At 34.8% G+C, this 21,665-nt stretch overlaps 1 protein-coding gene across 1 annotated transcript; it reads right to left on the reverse strand.

Moving 5' to 3' along the window:
• Positions 1-20,097: 20,097 nt before the first annotated feature.
• Positions 20,098-20,634, reverse strand: LOC149562508 (uncharacterized). Its single transcript, XM_089827991.1, has one exon. The coding sequence runs from the start codon at positions 20,632-20,634 to the stop codon at positions 20,098-20,100; it is 537 nt and encodes a 178-aa protein (XP_089684117.1).
• Positions 20,635-21,665: the final 1,031 nt, after the last annotated feature.

Here is a 21,665-nt window from a genome sequence, read left to right on the forward strand (position 1 = left end):
GCATCAAAGGATTTTGTGGCAGAAGTTAGTGTTAATCGAGCTCTAAAGGTTACCAAAGGAAAGTTAGTTTTTATTGAGTTCACTTAGTCACCAAATGATTTTGCAGAGTTCACAGCGTTAACCGAGCTTCTGATGGTTAACATAGGAAATCATTTCTAGAATAGTGTTTATTGAGTAGGGTTGGCCAATGAAGGATTTTGTTAATTTGTGAATTAAAGCTTAATTGTTTTAAGTATTATTTCCAGTTGACTATGGTAATGATTATTGGTGATTGTAACTTGTGAATGAGCTGACTTGATAATTTGAATGGTATTTATGAAAGGTCAAATTGATAATTCTAAGTGTGAGTGTGAGTGTGAAAGTGAGTGAATGAATGAGTGAGCATGCAAGTGGATTGATTGTTTATAAGAGAAAATTTTGAAGGATGGTTAGATATCCTTGAGGAGTAGCAAAGCTATATTCAATCAAGAAGGATCTAGTGGAGCAGAATAGAGATCTGTAATCAACAATTTTAGTTGCATCTCATTCAGGTCATTTCATTGTTACTTTCTAAACATTATAGTAGTGATTCCTAAATCTCTTAACAAAGTTGGTCTAACAACCATTTTGTAAATCCTTTAACAAGGTGATAGTTCTATTGAATTGTTCTAAAGACTTCTAATAAGGCCACTCCTAATAGGGTGATTAAATCCTCTAATAGGGTCACACTTAATAGTGTGTTTTGTAACCTTTAATAGGGTTGGCTCCTAACAAGGCTCACTTCACAAGAGTAAAAATTAGTAGCTAGTTACATTGGTGGTTTTTCCCATATTGGGTTTCCATGTTAAATTTGGTGTCTCATGTGTTCATGCTATTTCTTTTATGGTTGCAAGTTATTTCTATGCATGTTAAGTTCTGTTAAAGTTAACATTCACTGCATTTATCAAGTTATAACATTTTTTGAATGTTTATAGAGTGATAGCAATAAATAGATTTATCAGACATCTAAGGGATCTATGGATTTTTTTTTTTTTTTTTTGTAACTAATTCACCTCCCCCCCAAGTTACTCCATCTACTTTTCCAACAATTGGTATCAGAGCTTTTGGTGCTTGCAGGAAGGGTTTCAACGACCTAAGCTAAAGATCAGGATGTCTTACAAGAGAGAAATTCCAAGGCTTAATAGAGATAACTTTTCAGCATGATAGGGACTTATGAGACTTCATCTGGCTTCCATTGGTGATACAGGATTAAAATACCTTGATGAAGAATATGTAGATCCTACTAGCACATTATTTGTCAATGACATTGCTTAGAAGATGACTCATAACACCATGATGATAGACATTGCATCTACCCTAAACTATGAAGAATTTGATGAGATCAAGGACTGCAAAATTGCTCATGGAATGTGGATCAAGATAAAGGAAATCTATGGAGGAGATGACAATGTGAGGAGAGCCAAAGCAGAAAGCTTAAGAGGATAGTTTGATCAGATGAGAATGAGAGAGGATGAAAATATGCCAAAATATGTTGAAAGGATCAAAGCAAGTGTTAGTGCAATCAGAGCTTCTAGAGGAAAAATTGAAGAAGAGATTGTTATAAGTAAAGTTCTCAGAACATTAATTCCTATTTATGCAATTAGAGTATCTACTATTCAAGAAAGAAGATGTGAAGAAAATCACAAGATAAATTTGGATGCCATAGTGGGAAGATTGACAGCATTTGAGCTAGACAATTATGACAATTATGTTCTAGCTTCCAAGAACATTGAATCTGCATTTGAAGCCAAGCTTTCACTTAAGGAGCAAGGCAAGAAGATTAAAGACATTTAGTTAGAAAGTGAAGAAGAATCAAAAGAAAGTTCTGATAGTGATCTTTAAGTTGTTGAAGCATTGCTTGCAAGGAAATATTCTAGAGGTAGAGGAAAATACAAAGGTAAAGTTCCCTTAATCTATTTTTCATGTGAAGAAATAGGTCATATTGCAGCTAGGTGCCCAAACAAGCAAAACAAGGATGAGAAGAAAGGTCACAAGTGCAATGAGAAGAAGAATTCCAAAAATCACAAATCATTCAAGGAAAAAGGTAAGAAGACATGTTTTATGGCTAAAGATTCTAAGGATTCAGATAGTAGTGAAGATGAAATTGTTTACATTGTTGTAAAAGATGAATTTGATAATGAAGAAGAAGAAGATGAGATGGCACTTATCTCTCATGTGAGCAAAAATGATACATGGATTATAGACAATGGATGTTCACATCATATGACTGGTGACAAAGCAAAATTTGAAAACTTTGAAGACTATGATGGTGGTAGTGTAAGGTTTCGAAATAATGAACCATGTTGTATAAAAGGAAGAGGTAGAATTTCTTTAACCAAAGAACTTGTATATGATAATGCATATTGGGTTGAACGATTGAAACATAACCTGTTGACTATAGCATAGCTTATCAACATTGGATTCAAGGTGGAATTCATGCATGGAAAAACAAGACTATTGGATGAAAAAGGAAAACTGATTGGATCAGACAAACAAACAAAAGGTAACTTGTTCTATCTTGATTTTGGTGAATGCTCACGCTTTATTGCTCAAGTTGAAGAAAGTTGGTTATGGCATAGAAGGTTGTGTCATGTCAATTTTGATAACATGGTTAAAATAAGAAAATTTAGGAAAATAAGAGGCATTCCTAATTTGAAGAAACCTAATTTTGGTCTATGCAAGAATTGTCAGATTGGTAAGATGGGAAAGACTAGTTTTAAAAGTAAAAACTATCAATCTGAAGATATTTTGGAAATTGTGCATACTAATTTATGTGGACCTATTGGAGTAGAAAATTATACTGGAGAAAAATTCTTTATTCTTTTTGTTGATGACTACTCTAGAATGATGACTATTATGTACTTAAGAGAGAAGTCAGAAGTATTTGAGAAGTTCAGATGGTGTTTAGCAAGAGTTGAAAAGGAAACAAGGAATAGATTGAAATGCTTGAGATTAGATAGAGGTGGTGAATTCATCTCCAGTGAATTCAATAACTTTTGCATTGAAAGAGGAATCAAAAGATAGGCATCAACCCATGGTACTCCCGAGTAGAATGGAACAGCTAAAAGGAGGAACAGATCTATCATGGATTGTGTAAGAACTTTAATGATTGAAAAGAACATTGCTATTAGATACTAGAAGGAAGCTATCAACATTGTAGTTCATACCTTAAACCAAGTATAGTTGAAGAATGACTCATTCAAAACCCCTTATGAGTTATGGTATGGCTATAAACCTAATGTAAGTTACCTGAAAGTATTTGAAAGTAAATGTTACATTTTGAAAGAATCTAGAAAAGGAAAATTTGATGCTAAAGGTGATGAAGGAATATTCTTAGGATATTCTTTCAAAAGTAAGGTATATAGATGCTTGAATTTGTCTACTCACAAAGTTATAGAAAGTGCACATGTGAAAGTTGATGAGTTTGCAGAGAAGATAGAAGAAGAAAGCAAAAAGGAACCTGAAGATTACAAAAGATTTGTTTTCATTGATACTTTTTCAGAAACCTCTGTCAATAAAAGGATTGCATCTACCAAGCCCATCATAGCTACTGAGTTGCAAGAAGTTCAAACCGAGTCACAAGGACCCAAGTTATAGCCTAAAGCTACCAAGACAATGCCTACTGAGCTTGAGCAACTAGAACCTGAAGTTGAAGCTCAAGAGAATGACAATGCAATTCATTCAAGAGGCAAGGAACCGGTGTTAGCTAAATCTGTCAGGAGATATCATACTCCAGATTAGATTATTGGAGACAAATAAGAAGGTACCATGACAAGAAGTAAGCTAAAAGGTACATGTTTACTTGTTGATTTTGAACCTAGAAATGTCAGTGATGTATTGGAAAATGAAAGTTGGATTGAGGCTATGAATGAAGAAATAGAGCAAATAGAGAAGAACAAAACCTAGACTCTTGTACCTAGGCCTAAAGACAAAAATGTGAATGGAACTAAATGGGTATTCAAGAATAAGTTGAATGAAGATGGATAGGTATCAAGGAACAAAGCTAGATTGGTGTGTAAAGGATATTCTCAAGAAGAAGTCATAGATTATGGAGAGACTTTTGCTCCTGTTGCAAGATTGGAAGGTGTTAGGACCTTACTTGCATATGCAACACATAAAAGATTTAAAGTATATCAGATGGATGTGAAATTTGCATTTCTCAATGGTATTCTTGGTGAAGAAGTCTACATTGAGCAACCTAAAGGCTTTATTGATCCAAATAAGAAGGACATGGTCTATAAGTTACACAAAGCATTGTATGGTCTAAAACAAGCCCCTAGAGCATGATATGAAAGATTGTGTAACTGTTGTTAGCTTAAAGAATAAATTTGACAACTGAGTGTCAATACACTTAACCAAGATCAAGAACAAGTGCTGAGTGATAATAAGTGCCAAGCACAACATGTGTCGAGTGATAAGAAGTGCCGAGTGCAACATGTGCCGAGTGATATAACAAGTGCCGAGTGACAACAGGTGCCGAGTGATAATAAGTGCCAAGCACAACATGTGCCGAGTGATACAGTTTTTGTTCAAGTGCCGAGTTATCCAGAAAAAAGTATGTGCCGAGTGTCAGAAATACTTCAGGAGCTGAGTAACTTAGTAGAACAGCATAAAAGTTTGAAATTGCACAAATTATGATACAAACGGTTTTTGCATCTGAAAGAAGGTAAATCTCAAAGGATTGAATGATAAGATCGAATCTTTTAATTTTCCTATGCAATTTGCATGTGGCCAATAAGAAAAATGCAAAAGGCATGCAACCAATCAACAAAAGATAAGTATTGAGCAAGAAATTGAGATTCAATATGAATCGTAGATCCAAAACAAACCCTAAGTCTTTGGAGTCTTTATAAGGAAGATGAAATTTCACTGTAATAGTGAGAGATGAGACATATTGAAGGACATACAAGGGTGCAAATCTATTTTCAGAAGCAAGAGTTATCAAATCACAAAGGATCAAGATCAGGAGAAGGCGAAAAAGGAGCCTGCATTCAGAAATCAAGGATTGTAATCTATCAGGTTTATTGCATCTAATACTCTCTAGCAATTGTATTAGAATAAAAATCCTATGGTGATAGGTTAGCTTTACAACTATTTTGTAAGAACCTTTTGATTAGGTGATTAAAATCCTTTAACCAGGTGACACTTCATGTTAAGTGTTTGCAAATCCTCTAACTAGGTCACTATTAACACAGTGTAAAGCCTTTAACAGGGCAAACCATCAGAAGTGGTTGAACAATATTGCTGCAGTAATTTTTGTGGGTATCATCCCCACCCTAGTTTTACCTTCTTATTCCTGGAGGGTTTCTGGGTTACCAAAATTCCTATGTTGTGAGTTATTGATGCATGTTTTTTGTTACATGTTTATTTGATATGCATACAATTTACTTTCAGTTAAAATTTTATTGGATAAAGTTTGATACTTATGATTCACCCCCCCCCCCCCCCCCCCCCCCTCCTCCCCCCTCTCATAAGTACTCTTTCCATATTTGAATATTCCAACAATTGGTATCAGAGTCTGCCAGGTTCTCACAAGAAATAGCCTAACAGCTTGGAGGGAAAAGATCTAAAGATGGAAGCTTTCAAACTTGGAAAGATCACTGAAAATTAGGTGATAGATGTGCAACTTGCTCTGCATAGCTTGGAGGAATTCATAAACAAATTGAGAAACTCATTAAAAAAGAGGAAGGATCTAGCCATAGCTGAAAATGATATACACTACAAGGAGATTGACACCACCAACATATTTTCCAGTGGAGACACTAAAGAGTTTGATGCAGCAATAGCAGAACTTATGGAGAAAAATAAAATTCAAGCAGAAGAAATAAGAACTCTCAAGATGGAACATGAATCACAGGCTATAATGATATGTGAAATTATTGAACAAAAGAAAAGAGCACTTGATGATAAGGTCATGATGGAAAATGACAAAAGGAATCTTGCAAACAGACTTGAAGAAAAATGTACTGAACTAACAAGGATCTCAAACATGCAGATGGATACACTTGCGCAAATGATGAACCTTCATCATGAACTTAATGTAAAGGATATTGAGATCTCTACCTTGAAGATGCAAAATGAACAAATGCAGAATGAATTGAACAGGGAAAAAGAGGTAGTAGAGAATCTCAACAAATCAAGTGAAGCAATCAAATATTTTGAATAGTTGCTGAAATCACCAAAATCTACCCATGATACATCAGGACTAGGATACAATAACACTGAAGTTGGAGAATCATCAAAGAGTGCTGAACAAAGAAGTGATAAAGGTAAGAATTCAAAACCCACTTGTCATTTCTGTAATAAGAAGGGACATACAGCTAATGTGTACAGGAGTAGAAGATTCAATCAATCAAAAATACCCAAAAGTTTTTGTCACAAGTGCAACATGCAAGGACATATGACTGAAAATTGTAAATCCAATGTTACAAGGACTCAAAGATTTGATGGACATTGTTATAATTGCAAAAAATATGGACATAGGGCATTTGAATGCAGATCAAAACCTATGTGGACAGTAAATCAACAAGCAAAGACATTAAACCATGAATTTTGGGATTACAACACCAGGAATAGCTGTCACTATTGTCAAGAATATGGACATATCCGACAGAATTGCATAAGAACACATTTTAGAGGGAACTACAAAAGATGGTTGAGTCAAACCACATGTTTTAGTTGCTTAAAAATTGGTCATGTCAGCAGGAATTGCCCAACAAGGTCAAAGGCATCAAGTTCTGAGTTCAGCAATGGAAAGGCAAAGATAGATGTTGGACATATCAGAAGTGAAATGAATAAGACATGGAGGAAGAAAGATGAGTCTAGCACATCAAATATAGAGATCACTTCACCTAATAGGTCAAGTGATCACACTTCATCAAATTAAGTAAAGAATAAGTGTGAGGGATTGATAAACTGAGTTACATCATAAATTAGTCCCAAGACATATAAGAGCTGCAAAAATGAAATCAACATAAATAAAGATGCTAAGTCAAAATTGAGAACTTTATGAAAATATGTCAAAATTGTCTTCAGGAGCCGAGTTGCTAACAACGACCGAGTTAATAGTTGATGCTGAGCTATGAAATATCAATAGCAGCCGAGTAAAGTAAAACATAATGGGAGCCGAGTTATGACGAAACCTTTCAAGAGCCGAGTAGACAGTTGGCATCGTACTAAGCATTTATTACTCTATTTTGATTGGTACATAAATCCAAATTTCGATCATTTTCTCACCATTCGAACAAGAAGCAAAGCCGAAAAAGGAGCAGAGAAGATCAAGAATAGCTCAAAAGCCATTCGTAAAAGATTTCAATAGGGATTCAAGACAAATTTCGTCGATTTAAGGTATTTTACTTAAGTGCCGAGCTACGTAGGACTTATAAACTTGTTTGAATTATAAACCCTAGTTTGGCAAACAATGCCAGCTGGGTCAAGAACCACCAAGGGTTTCGAGAGTCATGAAGTTCAGTTGGTCAGTAACAAAGTAAAACAACCTGAATTTAAGCCCATTCCAGAAGTAGCATACAAGAATGATCCTGCAGGAGCATTATCAGTTATTTCGGATAAGGTTGTTATGGTAGAAGATGTTCGCAGATGTTACAATTGAAAAATTGGTGCCATAGGAGACTTAGAAATTCATAATGCATATGATAAACTGTGTGAAAACAAAGTACTAAAAAATGAGTTTTCAATAGTAGAAAGAAAAGGATTGACCAAAACCCTAGCATTTCTGACTGTTTTCAAAATAGAATGGGAACGAATAATTTTGAGCCGAATACATGATGGAGCTTTTTGGTTAGAGTCAGGGCCAGTAAAATTTACCAAGAAAACTATTCATAGGGTTACTGGTATTCCAACCCTAGATTGGCCAAAGACCCTGCGAAGTGACAAAAGGGAAATAATAGAGAAAAATACAGGTGCCAAATGGAACAATAGAGGAATGACTATCAACACAGTCACAGATCCCCTACTAGATTTTGCTGTGAGAATTATTTCACACAAATTCTATCAATCAAGCAGGTTGAACAGTGTACCTTGTATAGTAGTTGATGTTGCATACAAGATAATCAAAAGAGATCACACTTATGATCTGGCAGAGCTCATGTTTCAACAGATTAATGAAAATCTGGGAGCTATAAGGAAAAGCAAGGGAGCTCAATGCAAATTTGGATCAGTTTTGATGTGTATGTTCTTCTATCTGATGAAAGAATTTCCTTCTATGGGGAAAGTAGAATGGAATCCAGATAAAATAATTGTTGAACAAATTAATGGATACATTGAACAAGTGGGTGAAAATTTTGATGCCCAAATGACAGGTTATTTTGAGGACTTCAAAAAGTCCATGAAACAAAGAATGAGAATTCCAGTCTCACTGACTAAAAAATATGAAAAAGACATTTGTTTTCTTGTAGATATAGATTATACTTACATACAAGCAGTTATACCTAGAATAAGATGGCTTAGGCCACTAGGTTATGAACTTGATGTTGATCAAGCCTCTGCAGCAATAACAGCTCTACTTGCAGAAGAAGTTGATAAAAATGCACAAATTTTTGGAACCTATGATGTTGTTAAATCAAAGGTAATAACAGATTTGAAGACTGCTTCAACAATAAAGAAGAAAGAGAAAATGGTGAGACAAATCAAAAGAAAGTTTGGCGTGGAAGAAGAAGAAGGAACAATAGAAGAAGAAGGAGAAGACATTGAAGAAGAAGGAGATAAACTTCAAAGTCAGACTCAAGAGTTAGGAGAAGACAAAGAGGAAAGTGCTGAGGTAGAAGAAGCCAAGGAAGCACCAGTTAAGAAAAAGACCACAACTCGCTCTGCCCCTAAATCCAAAGGAAGGAAAGTGGTTGCCCCTACATCAAAGAGACCTACCACAAGGGCTACAGCACAAAAAGCCCAAGAAGAGGCAAAAGGAAGGAAGAAATACTCAAACAAGACTGCTGTTGAGACAAAGAAAAGGAAGTTTATTCCCCAACCTGAAACAGATGAGGAGAAAACAGAGTCAGAGGACAACAATCAATTTCAAGTGGTAAGACACAAACCTCAGACTGTTGTTGATAAATTATGTTCAAAAATTAGAAATAATGATTTAAAAGGTCTAAAGAACCTAAATTTTTCTAAGCTCACCAAAGAAGAGCAAAATAAACTAGAGGAATCTGTGTATGCTATGATGGCTGAGTATAAGCACACACCTCTAGAATTAGATGAATCTATGCCGAGAGAATTGTATAAAATTGTAGAGGATAAATGGCATTTTTGTTTACAAATGGAAAAAGAAATAAGGGAGTCTACATTAGCAAGATTGTTGCCTGATCTGACTAAAGATCAAATAATAAATGCCGTAAAAAGGAATAATAACATATTCACTCCCAAGTATAAAATTGAAGAGGTAGTTACCAAATCCACAAGATTGTGGAAAATAGTTTACAAGAAAATTGAAGATGTATATAATGAAGAATATAAGGCAGAAGCAATTGCCAAGACAAAGGAAAAGAAAGCATCAGAAACAAAAGAGAAGAAACTAGTGGAGAAGGAGAGTAAAGAAGAAAAGGAAGAAGAGGCACACAATGAGGAGAAAGAGGAAGATAAAGATACAGTTGAGCCACAAGATCAAAGTATGCAAGACATACAGGCATCTCCTCCTAGTCCTCCTCATGCCACTATCACACCTGCAGATATCATAAAAATAAAGGATGTTATAGATACTTCAAATATAAACATCAATCCATTAACTGTAGAGGATTTGGAAATCCTTGACCAATCATCACTTGTAGCAAAATTAAGTTCAAATCCTGTATTGGTCAGTGTTGATGAATTACAGAATCCAGAAGTCAAGGTAAAAGCACAAGTGCCACCTTTGACCACACAAACTACTGGTATTCTATTCCTTCCACCACCACCTCCACCAAGTATAATCACTGATACACTCCAAGTGCCGAGTACAGCAGCAGGGGAAATAAAAAAAACATCTGAACAATCAACAAGTTCAACCCCACCTAGCATTCATAAAAGGGATATTTAAGCTGAAGAAAAAGAGACACAGAAAAAGGAGGAGAATGCAATACAAACATTGGTTGCATTACCAAAATCTGGTACTCCTACACAAACTCTTCAGCAGCCGAGCACATATGGACTACAGTTGCAAATCAGGACACCAGGCTTGAGCTCATCAAAGGCAGTCAGGAGACTTCACTATGGAGTTCCTAAGCTTGATGAAGAAATAGAGATCCCATATTATGAATCTAGCACTCTTACTGAAGAAAAGATTAATGAAATTCAGAGTGCATTAGACAAAAGAAGGAGACAAGAAGTACTAAGAAAGGAATACAAGCATAAGCTTACATTAAATGAAATTAAAGACATATTCACAGAAGCTTTTTGGTTACAATCTCCAGATGAGTCAAGACCAATCATGGAACAACTATCTGATATAGTTGACCAGGTGACTAATGAAGACTAGGAAACAAATGCCAAATTGCTTGAATGGTCAGAAAAGAAGTTCCAAGGTAAAGTAAATAGTAAAATATCCAGTGATATAGCATTGTCACAAGAAGAACTGGAAAAGAAAGTTATAACAGTTAAAATTGTACTGGAAAATATTTTTTCCCTGTACAAAAAGTTGTGTGATTTTTCCACATTCACACAAGACACTAGCCAGAAAATACTGAGATTGGAAAATAATCTGAAAAATTCTAGCATGCAACTCCCCATAGATCCAACTCAGAGTGAGAAGCATTTTGTCCAATCACTTCATACACAAAGAGAGCTAGCTGTTTTAGCAGCAGAGGAGGCAACCAAAAAAGCCAAATTGATACAAATTCAATCATAAATTACTCCTCATTTGGAGTTACTTCACAAGGAGCAGATAAATGCAGAGACTTTCCTCAGGAAAAATCCCAACCTTTCTTCATCTGATGGACTTGTACACCTAGCAACAAAGATTGCCATACAGCATAAGACATTGGATGTTGCATTAGCAAATTGGGATGCAACTCTGAAGGTACTCCTTGAAGTAAACATCTCATTTTTGGCCAAGTATGGCATTTCATTGTAAAGACCATTGACATAAGTGTCAAAAAGGGGAGATAGCATTGAGTACAGGAATGAAATGATAAGTATAATAATAGGGGGAGATAGCAGAGATAGTAAATTTTGTGAAATTTTGGGGGAGATAGCAAATTTTGAGAGCAAAGTTTGAATAAAGGATAAATTACTGAGTCACATGGATCTTAATTAAGTGTTTTTACCACTCATGTCAAAGGGGGAGATTGTTATCTTAAAGAATAAATTTGACAACTGAGTGTCAATACACTTAACCAAGATCAAGAACAAGTGTCGAGTGATAATAAGTGCCGAGCGCAACATGTGCCGAGTGATATAACAAGTGCCGAGTGACAACAGGTGCTGAGTGATAATAAGTGCCGAGCACAACATGTGCTGAGTGATACAGTTTTTGTTCAAGTGCCGAGTTATCTAGAAAACAGTATGTGCCGAGTGTCAGAAATACTTCAGGAGCCGAGTAACTCAGTAGAACAGCATAAAAGTTTGGAATTGCACAAATTATGATACAAACAGTTTTTGCAGCCGATAGAAGGTAAATCTCGAAGGATTGAATGATAAGATCAAATCTTTTAATTTTCCTATGCAATTTGCATGCGGCCAAAAAGAAAAATGCAAAAGGCATGCAACCAATCAGCAAAAGATAAGTATTGAGCGAGAAATTGAGATTCAATATGAATCGTAGATCCAAAACAAACCCTAAGTCTTTGGAGTCTTTATAAGGAAGATGAAATTTCACTATAATAGTGAGAGATGAGACATATTGAAGGACATACAAGGGCACAAATCTATTTTTAGAAGCAAGAGTTATCAAATCACAAAGGATCAAGATCAGGAGAAGGCGAAAAAGGAGCTTGCATTCAGCAATCAAGGATTGTAATCTATCAGGTTTATTGCATCTAATACTCTCTAGCAATTGTATTAGAATAAAAATCCTATGGTGATAGGTTAGCTTTACAGCTATTTTGTAAGAACCTTTTGATTAGGTGATTAAAATCCTTTAACCAGGTGACACTTCATGTTAAGTGTTTGCAAATCCTCTAACCAGGTCACTATTAACACAGTGTAAAGCCTTTAACAAGGCAAACCATCAGAAGTGGTTGAACAATATTGCTGCAGTAATTTTTGTGGGTATCATCCCCACCCCAGTTTTACCTTCTTATTCTTGGAGGGTTTCTGGGTTACCAAAATTCCTGTGTTGTGAGTTATTGATGCATGTGTTTTGTTACATGTTTATTTGACATGCATACAATTTACTTTCAGTTAAAATTTTATTGGATAAAGTTTGATACTTATGATTCACCCCCCACCCACCCACCCCCCCCGCCCTCTCATAAGTACTCTTTCCATATTTGAATATTCCAACAACTACCTTATTCAAATTGGTTTTCAAAGAACTAATGATAACAATAGTTTGTACATCAAGCAAGGACTAGATAACAAAATTATTTTGGCAGAAATTTTTGTGGATGATACTTTGTTTACAAGGAATGATGATTAATGTAAAGACTTTTTAGAGCAAATGAACAAAGAATTTGAGATGTCTATGTTTGGAGAGATTAAGTTCTTTGTTGGTCTTCAGATTTAGCAGAGCAAGAATGGTATCTATATCACTTAGTCAAAATATATCAAGGAGATACTCAAGAAATTTGGTATGGAGGATTCTAAACCAGTTGGAACTCCCATGTGTATAGGACTAAAGCTTACTAAAGATGATGATTCAAAATAAGTAGATCAGACCTTATATAGATCAATGATTGGAAAATTGCAATATGTTGTTCATACAAGGCCTAATATTGGTTTAGCAATTGGTATAGTAGCAAGATTCTTAGTAAAAGCTAGAGAAAATCATATGTTCTTAGTCAAAAGAATCTTGAGATACTTAAAAGGAATTGAAGATTATGGTTTGTGGTATAAACTTGAAGGAAATCTTGATTTGAAAGTGTTTACTGATGCTGATTGGGCAGGAAACACTGATGACATAAAGAGTACAAGTGGTGGTGCATTCTTTCTTGGCAAAAGGTTGGTGTCTTGGACAAGTAAAAAGAAAAATTACACAACCCAATCTACAACAGAGGAAAAGTATGTTGTAGCAGCAGTGAATTGTTCAAATATTGTTTGGTTTAAATAGTTGTTGGAAGGCATGAAGGTTGAAATCAAAGAACTAGTTGTCATGTTCTGTGATAATACAAGTGTAATGAACATTTCAAAGAATCTAGTGATGCATTCCAAAACCAAGCATATTGCTATAAAGTATCACTTTGTTAGAGAATTGGTGCAAGACAAGGAAATCAGATTGGAATATGTCCATACAAAGGAATAGATTGTTGACATATTCATAAAGCCACTACGTAAGGATGCATTATTGTATTTAAGAGGTAAGTTAGGGGTCATTCTTCTATTTGAAGCTCACTAAAATAAAGTTTTAGTGATGCATCAACAGAAATCAAATTGAAGATCTATTAGTTGACGCAACATAGTCAAGAAAATATTGCATATGAATCGATACTTAAGGTACATTGAACCTTATTTGACATGTGTTGTCTTTGGCATGTATTGTCAAAGAGGGGGAGTTTACTGTTGTACCTTTCTAAAATTTGTTTGATGATGAAGGTAAGAGGAAGAGTTTAATAAGAAAAAGAGAGATCTTACTGTTATGTCTTTATGAAATTAGTTAGAGGGAGATTTTGTTGTTTGAAGCTATGTAATTCCTTCATAGAGGGAGATTACTACAAATAAGTAAAGCTTGAGGTGTAAAATCTAAGAGGGAGAAACTTTCTATCAGAGAAAGTCTTGTTTTCAAATTTCATCATGCTATGACATGTTGTGTTGCAATCAATGCCAAGGAGGGAGATTATTGGATACAATTATCCAATTGTGTGTTGTCTTTGATGTTACACAAATGTCATATCAGTTATATGTTAGTGTCTATCGAGCTCAATTGGTTTGCAAGATGATTGTCAATGTCTACCAAGTCTTCCTAGACATTACCTTGTGCAGACAGTGTCTACCGAGTTCACTCAAGCATCAAAGGATTTTGTGGGAGAAATCAGTATTAACCGAGCTCTCAAGGTTAGCAAAGGAAAGTTAGTGTTTACTAAGTTCACTCGGTTGTCAAAGGATTTTGCAGAGTTTGCAGTGTTAACCAAGCTTCTAATGGTTAATAGAGGAAATCATTTTTGGAATATTGTTTACCGAGTAGGGTCAGTTAATGAAGGATTTTGTTAATTTGTGAATTAAAGCTTCATTCTTTTAAGTATTTGTTAAGTTTCAGGATTTGCACCCTACTGAAATGGAAATGTTCAGTAACCCTTACTTAACATGGGAGTCATTTCATTATGTGAGACTGGATAATGAAATGAAACCCCCGAATTCTAGGCCAGCTCCTATTAGATCTTTCAGTGAAACACTCTAAAACTTAATGAAAACTTAGAGGGAAAAAGTAAGAAAGTGCAGAAAATAAACCTAAAACCTAAAGCTTAAACTAAGAAAAGAGGTGATACACCAAAAGTTACTATGAATACGTAACACACATGTAACAAAGAGGATTATATAGTTCTATGAAATACAAATAAATCACATCTTCCTGTAAAGGCTTGCACAAATGATTTATGATAAGGTTTCGATACTGAAATTACAAAAAGAGGATAAATTACTATCTCACTTTGACTGATTTCACCTATAAACACATATCATAACCTGCAAGAAGACTTACTTTTCCATAAAAAGGTGCTGGAATGAGACAAAAAATAGGGAATAATGTAAACATTCATAGGTTAACTTATCAAATCATTAAAAAACACACACATAATTTGTAGAAAGGAAAAGAGCTTAACCATTTACTTCATAAAGCATAATTACACTGCTGTCATTGGCATTATTTCTTCAAAATGTTGAATTAAAGACCATGTAACAAAGCTTAGGACTCAAAAGATGTCTCAAAACTCTGTCATAAAATCAGAACTCCCTAAAATGAGTTAAAAAAACTCATTAAGTACAAAAATCAACCCCTGGGTTGAATGTAGAATAAAAGCCACAAAATTAGGGCCTAGAAACTTCCAAAAATGAAGTCCCTTAACTCATTTGACTCCACTAACTAATAACTGCCCCCAAAAATGCTCTAACAAGTTATAAATACTCACAAATTGATTTCGCAAAGTCAAATCCGACCCACCAGTCCTATAAAGACTCATGATGCTTGCAACTGACTCTTTCTCAAAGAACCATTAAACATATGGTCAAACCATATACTCTCTCTTTGCATAATAAAATAGAAATTAACATTTAATGATTCATAATACATCATTAAATATTAATTCTTTACATTATAAAGTCTATGCAAAGTAAAGTAAAATAAAATAAAACCTCCTCTTAATTTTCATTTAGGAAAAACACTATATGCAAATAAAAATAAATGTTTCTTAAGGCAACAAAATAAACCCCTTCTCTCACAATTTAAAAAATAAAAGGAAATTAAATCCCTTTCAATAGCTCGCGGAGTTCAAAGAATTATGTAACTTTGAAAAGGGCGTAACAAGTCTGTAACCCTAAAAAGCTTTCATTTTTAATATGCATCTTTCTTTGAAACATTTGGAAAGCTTGAGGGTTTGAAGAAAATGGAGTCTTTTGTCTGAAGAATTCAACTACAGGGTTTGATTGAATGCCACCACAAAAAAATTGTTAAGTTTTCTGGTCTCTGAACCACCATGAGAGGTATTTTGAAGCATTTTTACTCCTTGCTATTCAGGTTTTACTGTACATACCATTATGGCCTGTATATTATGGGGTTTCATTGTTTTCAATATCACACCATTATTCATAGTGTTCTCATAGCACATAAATGTATCAGAAAGTTTTGGAGGTCGATCCATGTGCCTTGTTTTGGTCTTAGAACTTCCCCTCTTCTTTGTGCTTGACTTGCTCAGCCGTTTCAAAAATTTATTTACATCATTATTTGGATGATTTTTTGGTAATGAAGTGGGCTTAATTTTGGCCAAATCAGGTGATATAAATTCAAATTTGTCAACATCTACCAAAAATTCTACTTCGATTGGAATCTGCTCTTTCCCATTTTTCCCAAGACTATTTATCTCATTAGGAATCAGTCCAGATGCTTGATTAGATGGAGATAAGTTGTAACTTTTACATTCTTCACTAATACTAGTGATTTTATCAGGACTAGTTGCATTGGACAACTCTTTTATGGTCTCATTTGTAAGTTCGCCATTTAATTCAACCCTTGATGCTTGAGAAGATTTATTATTTCTATTTCTGTCTATTTGTGTCTTATCTGATGCTATCAACTTTCCTATTTTGCAACCTGTGCCAAGGAATTCTGAAACTATTTTTTGAATTTGAGTTTCTAGTCCTCTTGAAATACAGTAATTTTTCATCTACCCAAAATGCACATTTGAACCTTTTGCATTTCTTGTCCCCCTAAAGTACAGTTGTTCTCCATTTTCTTTCAAAACCTCTTCAAGAGTTGTATATGCACAACATCAAGGATGGGGTGGGATATTATCTAGTAACTGCCTTTTGTTGATTTGAGTTTGCATATTTGTTCTTGTACTAGTCTTTTGAATTTGCATGCTACCTTCCTTCCCATCACCATTTTCCAGCGGATAGGTATTGCCAATTTTAGTGCAATCCTTAGATGTCATACCATGTTCAATTTCACTTGCCACCTGGTCTAGATTAGTGTCACAAGTTGCATCTATGTCATTGCATTTCACCATTGCATCATCATTCACAGTGGTTTGATAGCACACAAATGTGTCAAATAATTTAGGAGATTGATCTACATGTCTTGTTTTGAACTTAGGTTTTGCCCTTTTCCCTATGCTTGAATTGTTCACTTGTTTCACAAATTTGTTGACATCGCTATTTAGGTAAATTTCTTGTAAAGGAGTAGGCTTAATTCCAGCATAAACAAATGAAATATCTTCCTTCGTACATAAGAATTCAAAATCAGCATCTGCCAAACAGTCTACTTCAATCTTCTCCTTCCCATCTTTCTTGTTAATATCTCCCCATGTGGTGTTATTATGTCATCTTTGCTGGAACTTTTCCTCAAACGACATGATGGATTTTCTACTTTTGAATCAATAATAGCATTTAAATACCATAACAAAATTCAATTTTTAATTTTTTTTTCCATATTGGGCTGCCAATAGTGTTGAATTTTAATTGAATCTGCCGAAGGAATTCTCATACTTTTCAATAATGATTTCTGTTAAAGCATTTGCTAATACTATTTCTCTTAATATGCTAGTATTATTTCCTTTCATCAGCATTATTTAAGTCTGAAGTTTCTGAAATATTACTCAAGCCCCTTATTAAACTTGATTACATAAGAGAAATATTTTGTTCGATTTTGATCCTTTTCAGAACTATTGCATATTAAAGTCTCAAAAGACATAGATAGATTCTGATGCTATTGTTGATATTAATTAATTTTCCTTTGGAGTCTAGTTGTTTCTTTCAAGATTGATTTTTGGAAAATACCATCACACATTTCTCGGTTCAATTCACTGAGAAATCCAGTAGTCAATGGTTGGTCTATGCGTTTCCAATTGCAAAGCATCATTGACCAACCTTGAGTGAATAATTTCCCAACTTCAATTGGTTGTAAAAGTGTATCAGAGGTATCTATCTTCAATGAAGAGACAAAATAATCTTTTATACAGTTTTCACTAACCATTATACCCTCAAAACTTTTCTGAACCCTATCATATGTAGAGATATTCATTTGGGCTTTGAGTTAGCTACTGTTGGGATCTCTTTAAGAGAGTATTCCAGTCACATGATAATTTTTTACAACATAACCTTGTTCATCGTGTGTCTGCCTTTTGAGATTTTGTCAACATACTTTCCAGTGGCATGTTTACCTTTGCAATGAAAACTCCTTGCTTCTTAGCAGTGATTGAAATATTCTACGTTACTTTTCTCTCATGCTTTCTTGTAGCAAGTACACTCTTGCAATCTATGATGTTTATCATTATTTATTCGTTGAAATCCTGTAGCATACTATTCTATGAGGTTCAAGCATGGGTTCGTGACAATCATAAATGACTTTTATTTCTTTCAGCTTTCTTGTTTTTTGTAATTAGATGCATCAATAGAGAACATGTGTAGTTGTAGAGATAGGTAGTCATTGCTTAGATCCTTCGGGATCTAACATCAGTTGCTTTCATGTTTTTTGCAGACTGGAGATCATGTGAAGTTTGGAGTTGGATTCTACTACACCAGGGAAAGAGTGCATAACCAGTCAAAGCAATAGGGAATGACTGGTTATCTCTACTCTTTATTTCTTTCATTCATATGTATCTTTTCATGTATGTTCTTATGAAAGAAATGTAGAATAGTGAGCTATACTCACAGCTTATGTGAGATCTTTTTCCATTCAACATATTAATTCATTTCATTGTTTGAAAATATCAATGTATGTTTGAAAATAAATAAATACAAGGACATTTCTATTGTTTAAATGAAATGAAAAGCAGTTTTATGCATGTATACTTAAAATTTTACACACATGCAAAATTTTAGTAACATTTTTGGCGACTTCTGTTGTATGTCTGCTTGCTTGACATTCGACCAATGTTTAATTTATCCTTATTTATGGGCATAGAGTTTGATTATGCATTCCTAGCACCTAACTTGACAAAAAGCGACTTCTAAAGTTGCTGGTTCAATTTTGAATGTATGTTCATCAATTTAATAAGACCTGAAATTCTTATTAAATTGATGGGTATGCATGGTCAAACTCAAGTACCAACTTTAGGAGTTGAACCATCATAGTCAATCATTTGGTTGATGTATGGGCTTATGTAACTGTATGTATGCAACATATGTATGAATATGCAAATATGTATAGTTGACAGCTAGACATATTTATTGTTAGCGATATGTATGTGTGTATGTGTGCATATGCTAGATATGTGCATGTATGTAGGCACGCATATCTATGCATGCATGAATGAAATGAGCTCATATGATTGCAAAACAACATAAACTAGTAACTAAACTAAACTAGACTACCAAAACAAAATAGAACATAAAACAAAACAAAACTAAAGCAGACACACTTATTGAAATACAAGGGAAACTAATCCTAGTATGTACAAGGTAGGACTAAAATTCATACCTCAAAACATGGTTTGAGGTGGATCCCATTTACAGGGATCGGTAGTATGTCTCCTTCCATGGTAGCAAGCTAGTAAACATTATGCTGTTTACAATCAGCAATCTGAAACGGCCCAGCCCACATGTGATCAAATTTACTATGCTGGCCTGGCCTGCTCTTCAAAACATCCCATTTCAATACCATGTCACCAACATGGAACTCTCGAGCTTGAGCTCTTCTGTCAAAGGTCTTCTTTAGTTGTATTTGCTGGTACTCCATGGTTTCCGTGGCCTTTTTCTTTGTTTCCTCTAACTCCATCAATTGGGCACACCGTACTAGCATAGGATCACCTTCCTCAAATAAAATCAGCTGTGTAGCAAGGTCAAGTGTGAGTAATTCTATTTCAATGGATAATCTAGCTTCTTTCCCATACACCAGCCTATAAGGTGAGTTTCCAATAATTTGCTTTGGAGTAATCCTATCAAAACATAAGGCGACTTTTAGCTTTGAATGCCAATCTCTCTTATTCTCTTGCAAGTTGCATTTGATAATCCTTATAAGATTCTTATTTGAAAACTCCGCTAATCCATTACCCTGTGGGTAATAATTAGAGTTGGTGCTAAGATAAATCCCATGAGTAAAGGCCCAATCAGTTACTTTCATCCCAATGAAAGCAAGTGCATTATTAGAAATAATGGAATCAGGTACTCCAAACTTGTTCACAATATCATCATAAAAACTTAGGACTGCTATTTCATTTGTGTCCTTTAACGTTGTTGCTTCAGTCCAGTGCATGAAATAATCAATGGCTATGATGATCCACTTATGACGTGCACTTGAAGGGGGGTTATGGGCCCTATAAAATCAACTCCCCACTTTTGAAAGGGCTATTCTATTTTAATTGGCTGCAAAGGCAAAGTTGGTAGCCTTTCTTTTCTCGCAAACATAGCACATTTAGTGCATTTTCTGACATGTGCGTGACAATCCTTGAACAAATCAGGCCAGTAATAGCCTACTCTTAGAATCTTATAAGTTGTAGTCCTTGGAGAAAAGTGTCCTCCTGAATGACCATCATGAAATTCGTGCAATATTTGAGCAATTTGATCTGAATCCACACACCTGAGAAGGACTCCATTGAAATCTTTCTGGTACAGAATGTCATTAATTAGCACAAAAGGGATTGATTGCAAGCGATAGTATCTTTGCTTTGCTCTGTCTAAGGTAGTTGGACATTGACTAGTTTTCAAAAAATGCATCATATCCTTTAACCAGCTTGCTGGTTGATTATTAGTTCCAACAGCTCCAATTAGCAAAACTATATTTTCTTGTTTCTCAAGTTCTAAAATATCCTTATCTGTAATTTTTTCACATAATTCTTTTCCTCTAACCAGCTTAGTGATCTGAATATCTACGTTATACTCCATGACACGTGTAATCTAGCCAGCTCTCTTTTCATTTAGGTCCTTACTTAATAGGAACTCCTTAACACTTGGGTGCATGACACGCAAAATAACCTTGTTATGTGTCAACAGGTGCCTGAATTTCTTAAGTCTTTTCACAACAACAAGGATGTGTTTCTCAATGAAACTATACCTTTGCTCATATTCTTCTAGTCCTTTGCTGAAAAAATGCGATTCGTTGTTCCAATCCTTCTGCATTTTTATGTACCAACATGGCTGAAATCACATCATAGCCCCCATATGCATAAAGAATGAAATCCTTACTGAAATCAGGATTAATTAGGACAGGTGCTAATGCTAATGCATTTTTTATGGCTTGAAAATTATCTTTAACCTCCTTTGTCCATGTGAAAATTGCATTCTTTTTAAGCATAACTGTTAAAGGCTTGAGAAGTGCTACAATATCAGGCAGAAACCTTTGCACGAAATTGATACGGCCAATGAAACTTTGAAAACCTTTCTTGTGCCGTGGTAAACGTAGCTCCAAAATTGCTGCAGTTCATTCAGGGTCCATCGTGATGCTTGCCTTAGATACAATGTATCCAAGTAATTTCCCTTCATGCATAGAAAATATGCTCTTTTTGGGTTTAAAGAGATGCCAAATTCTCTACAGCGTTCAAAAATTTGCCTTAAATGATCAATACGATCTGCTATTTTTTGTGAGTAGACTTTGACATCATCTAAATAGACCAAAACAAACCTATAGATCAAATTTTTGAAAGTCATCTCCATAGCCTTCTGAAAGGTAGCTCCAGTGTTAGACAATCTGAATGGCATTCTTTTGTACGCCATTATACCCCATTTCGTTGTAAAAGCTATTTTATATTTGTCCTCTTCCTTTAGCAAGATTTGGTTATAACCTGAAAAGCCATCCAGCAAAGAGAACCTTTCAGCCCCTGACACACACTATAATATCTACTCCATGGATGGAAGTGAGTGCCTATCTTTCAGTGAGACCCAATTCAAGTCTCTAAAATCTACACACAACTGTAACT

Source organism: Cupressus sempervirens, chromosome 4 (genome assembly GCF_028749045.1).
Source record: "Cupressus sempervirens isolate cs-2001-9-10 chromosome 4, ASM2874904v1, whole genome shotgun sequence".
Lineage (NCBI taxonomy): Eukaryota > Viridiplantae > Streptophyta > Pinopsida > Cupressales > Cupressaceae > Cupressus > Cupressus sempervirens.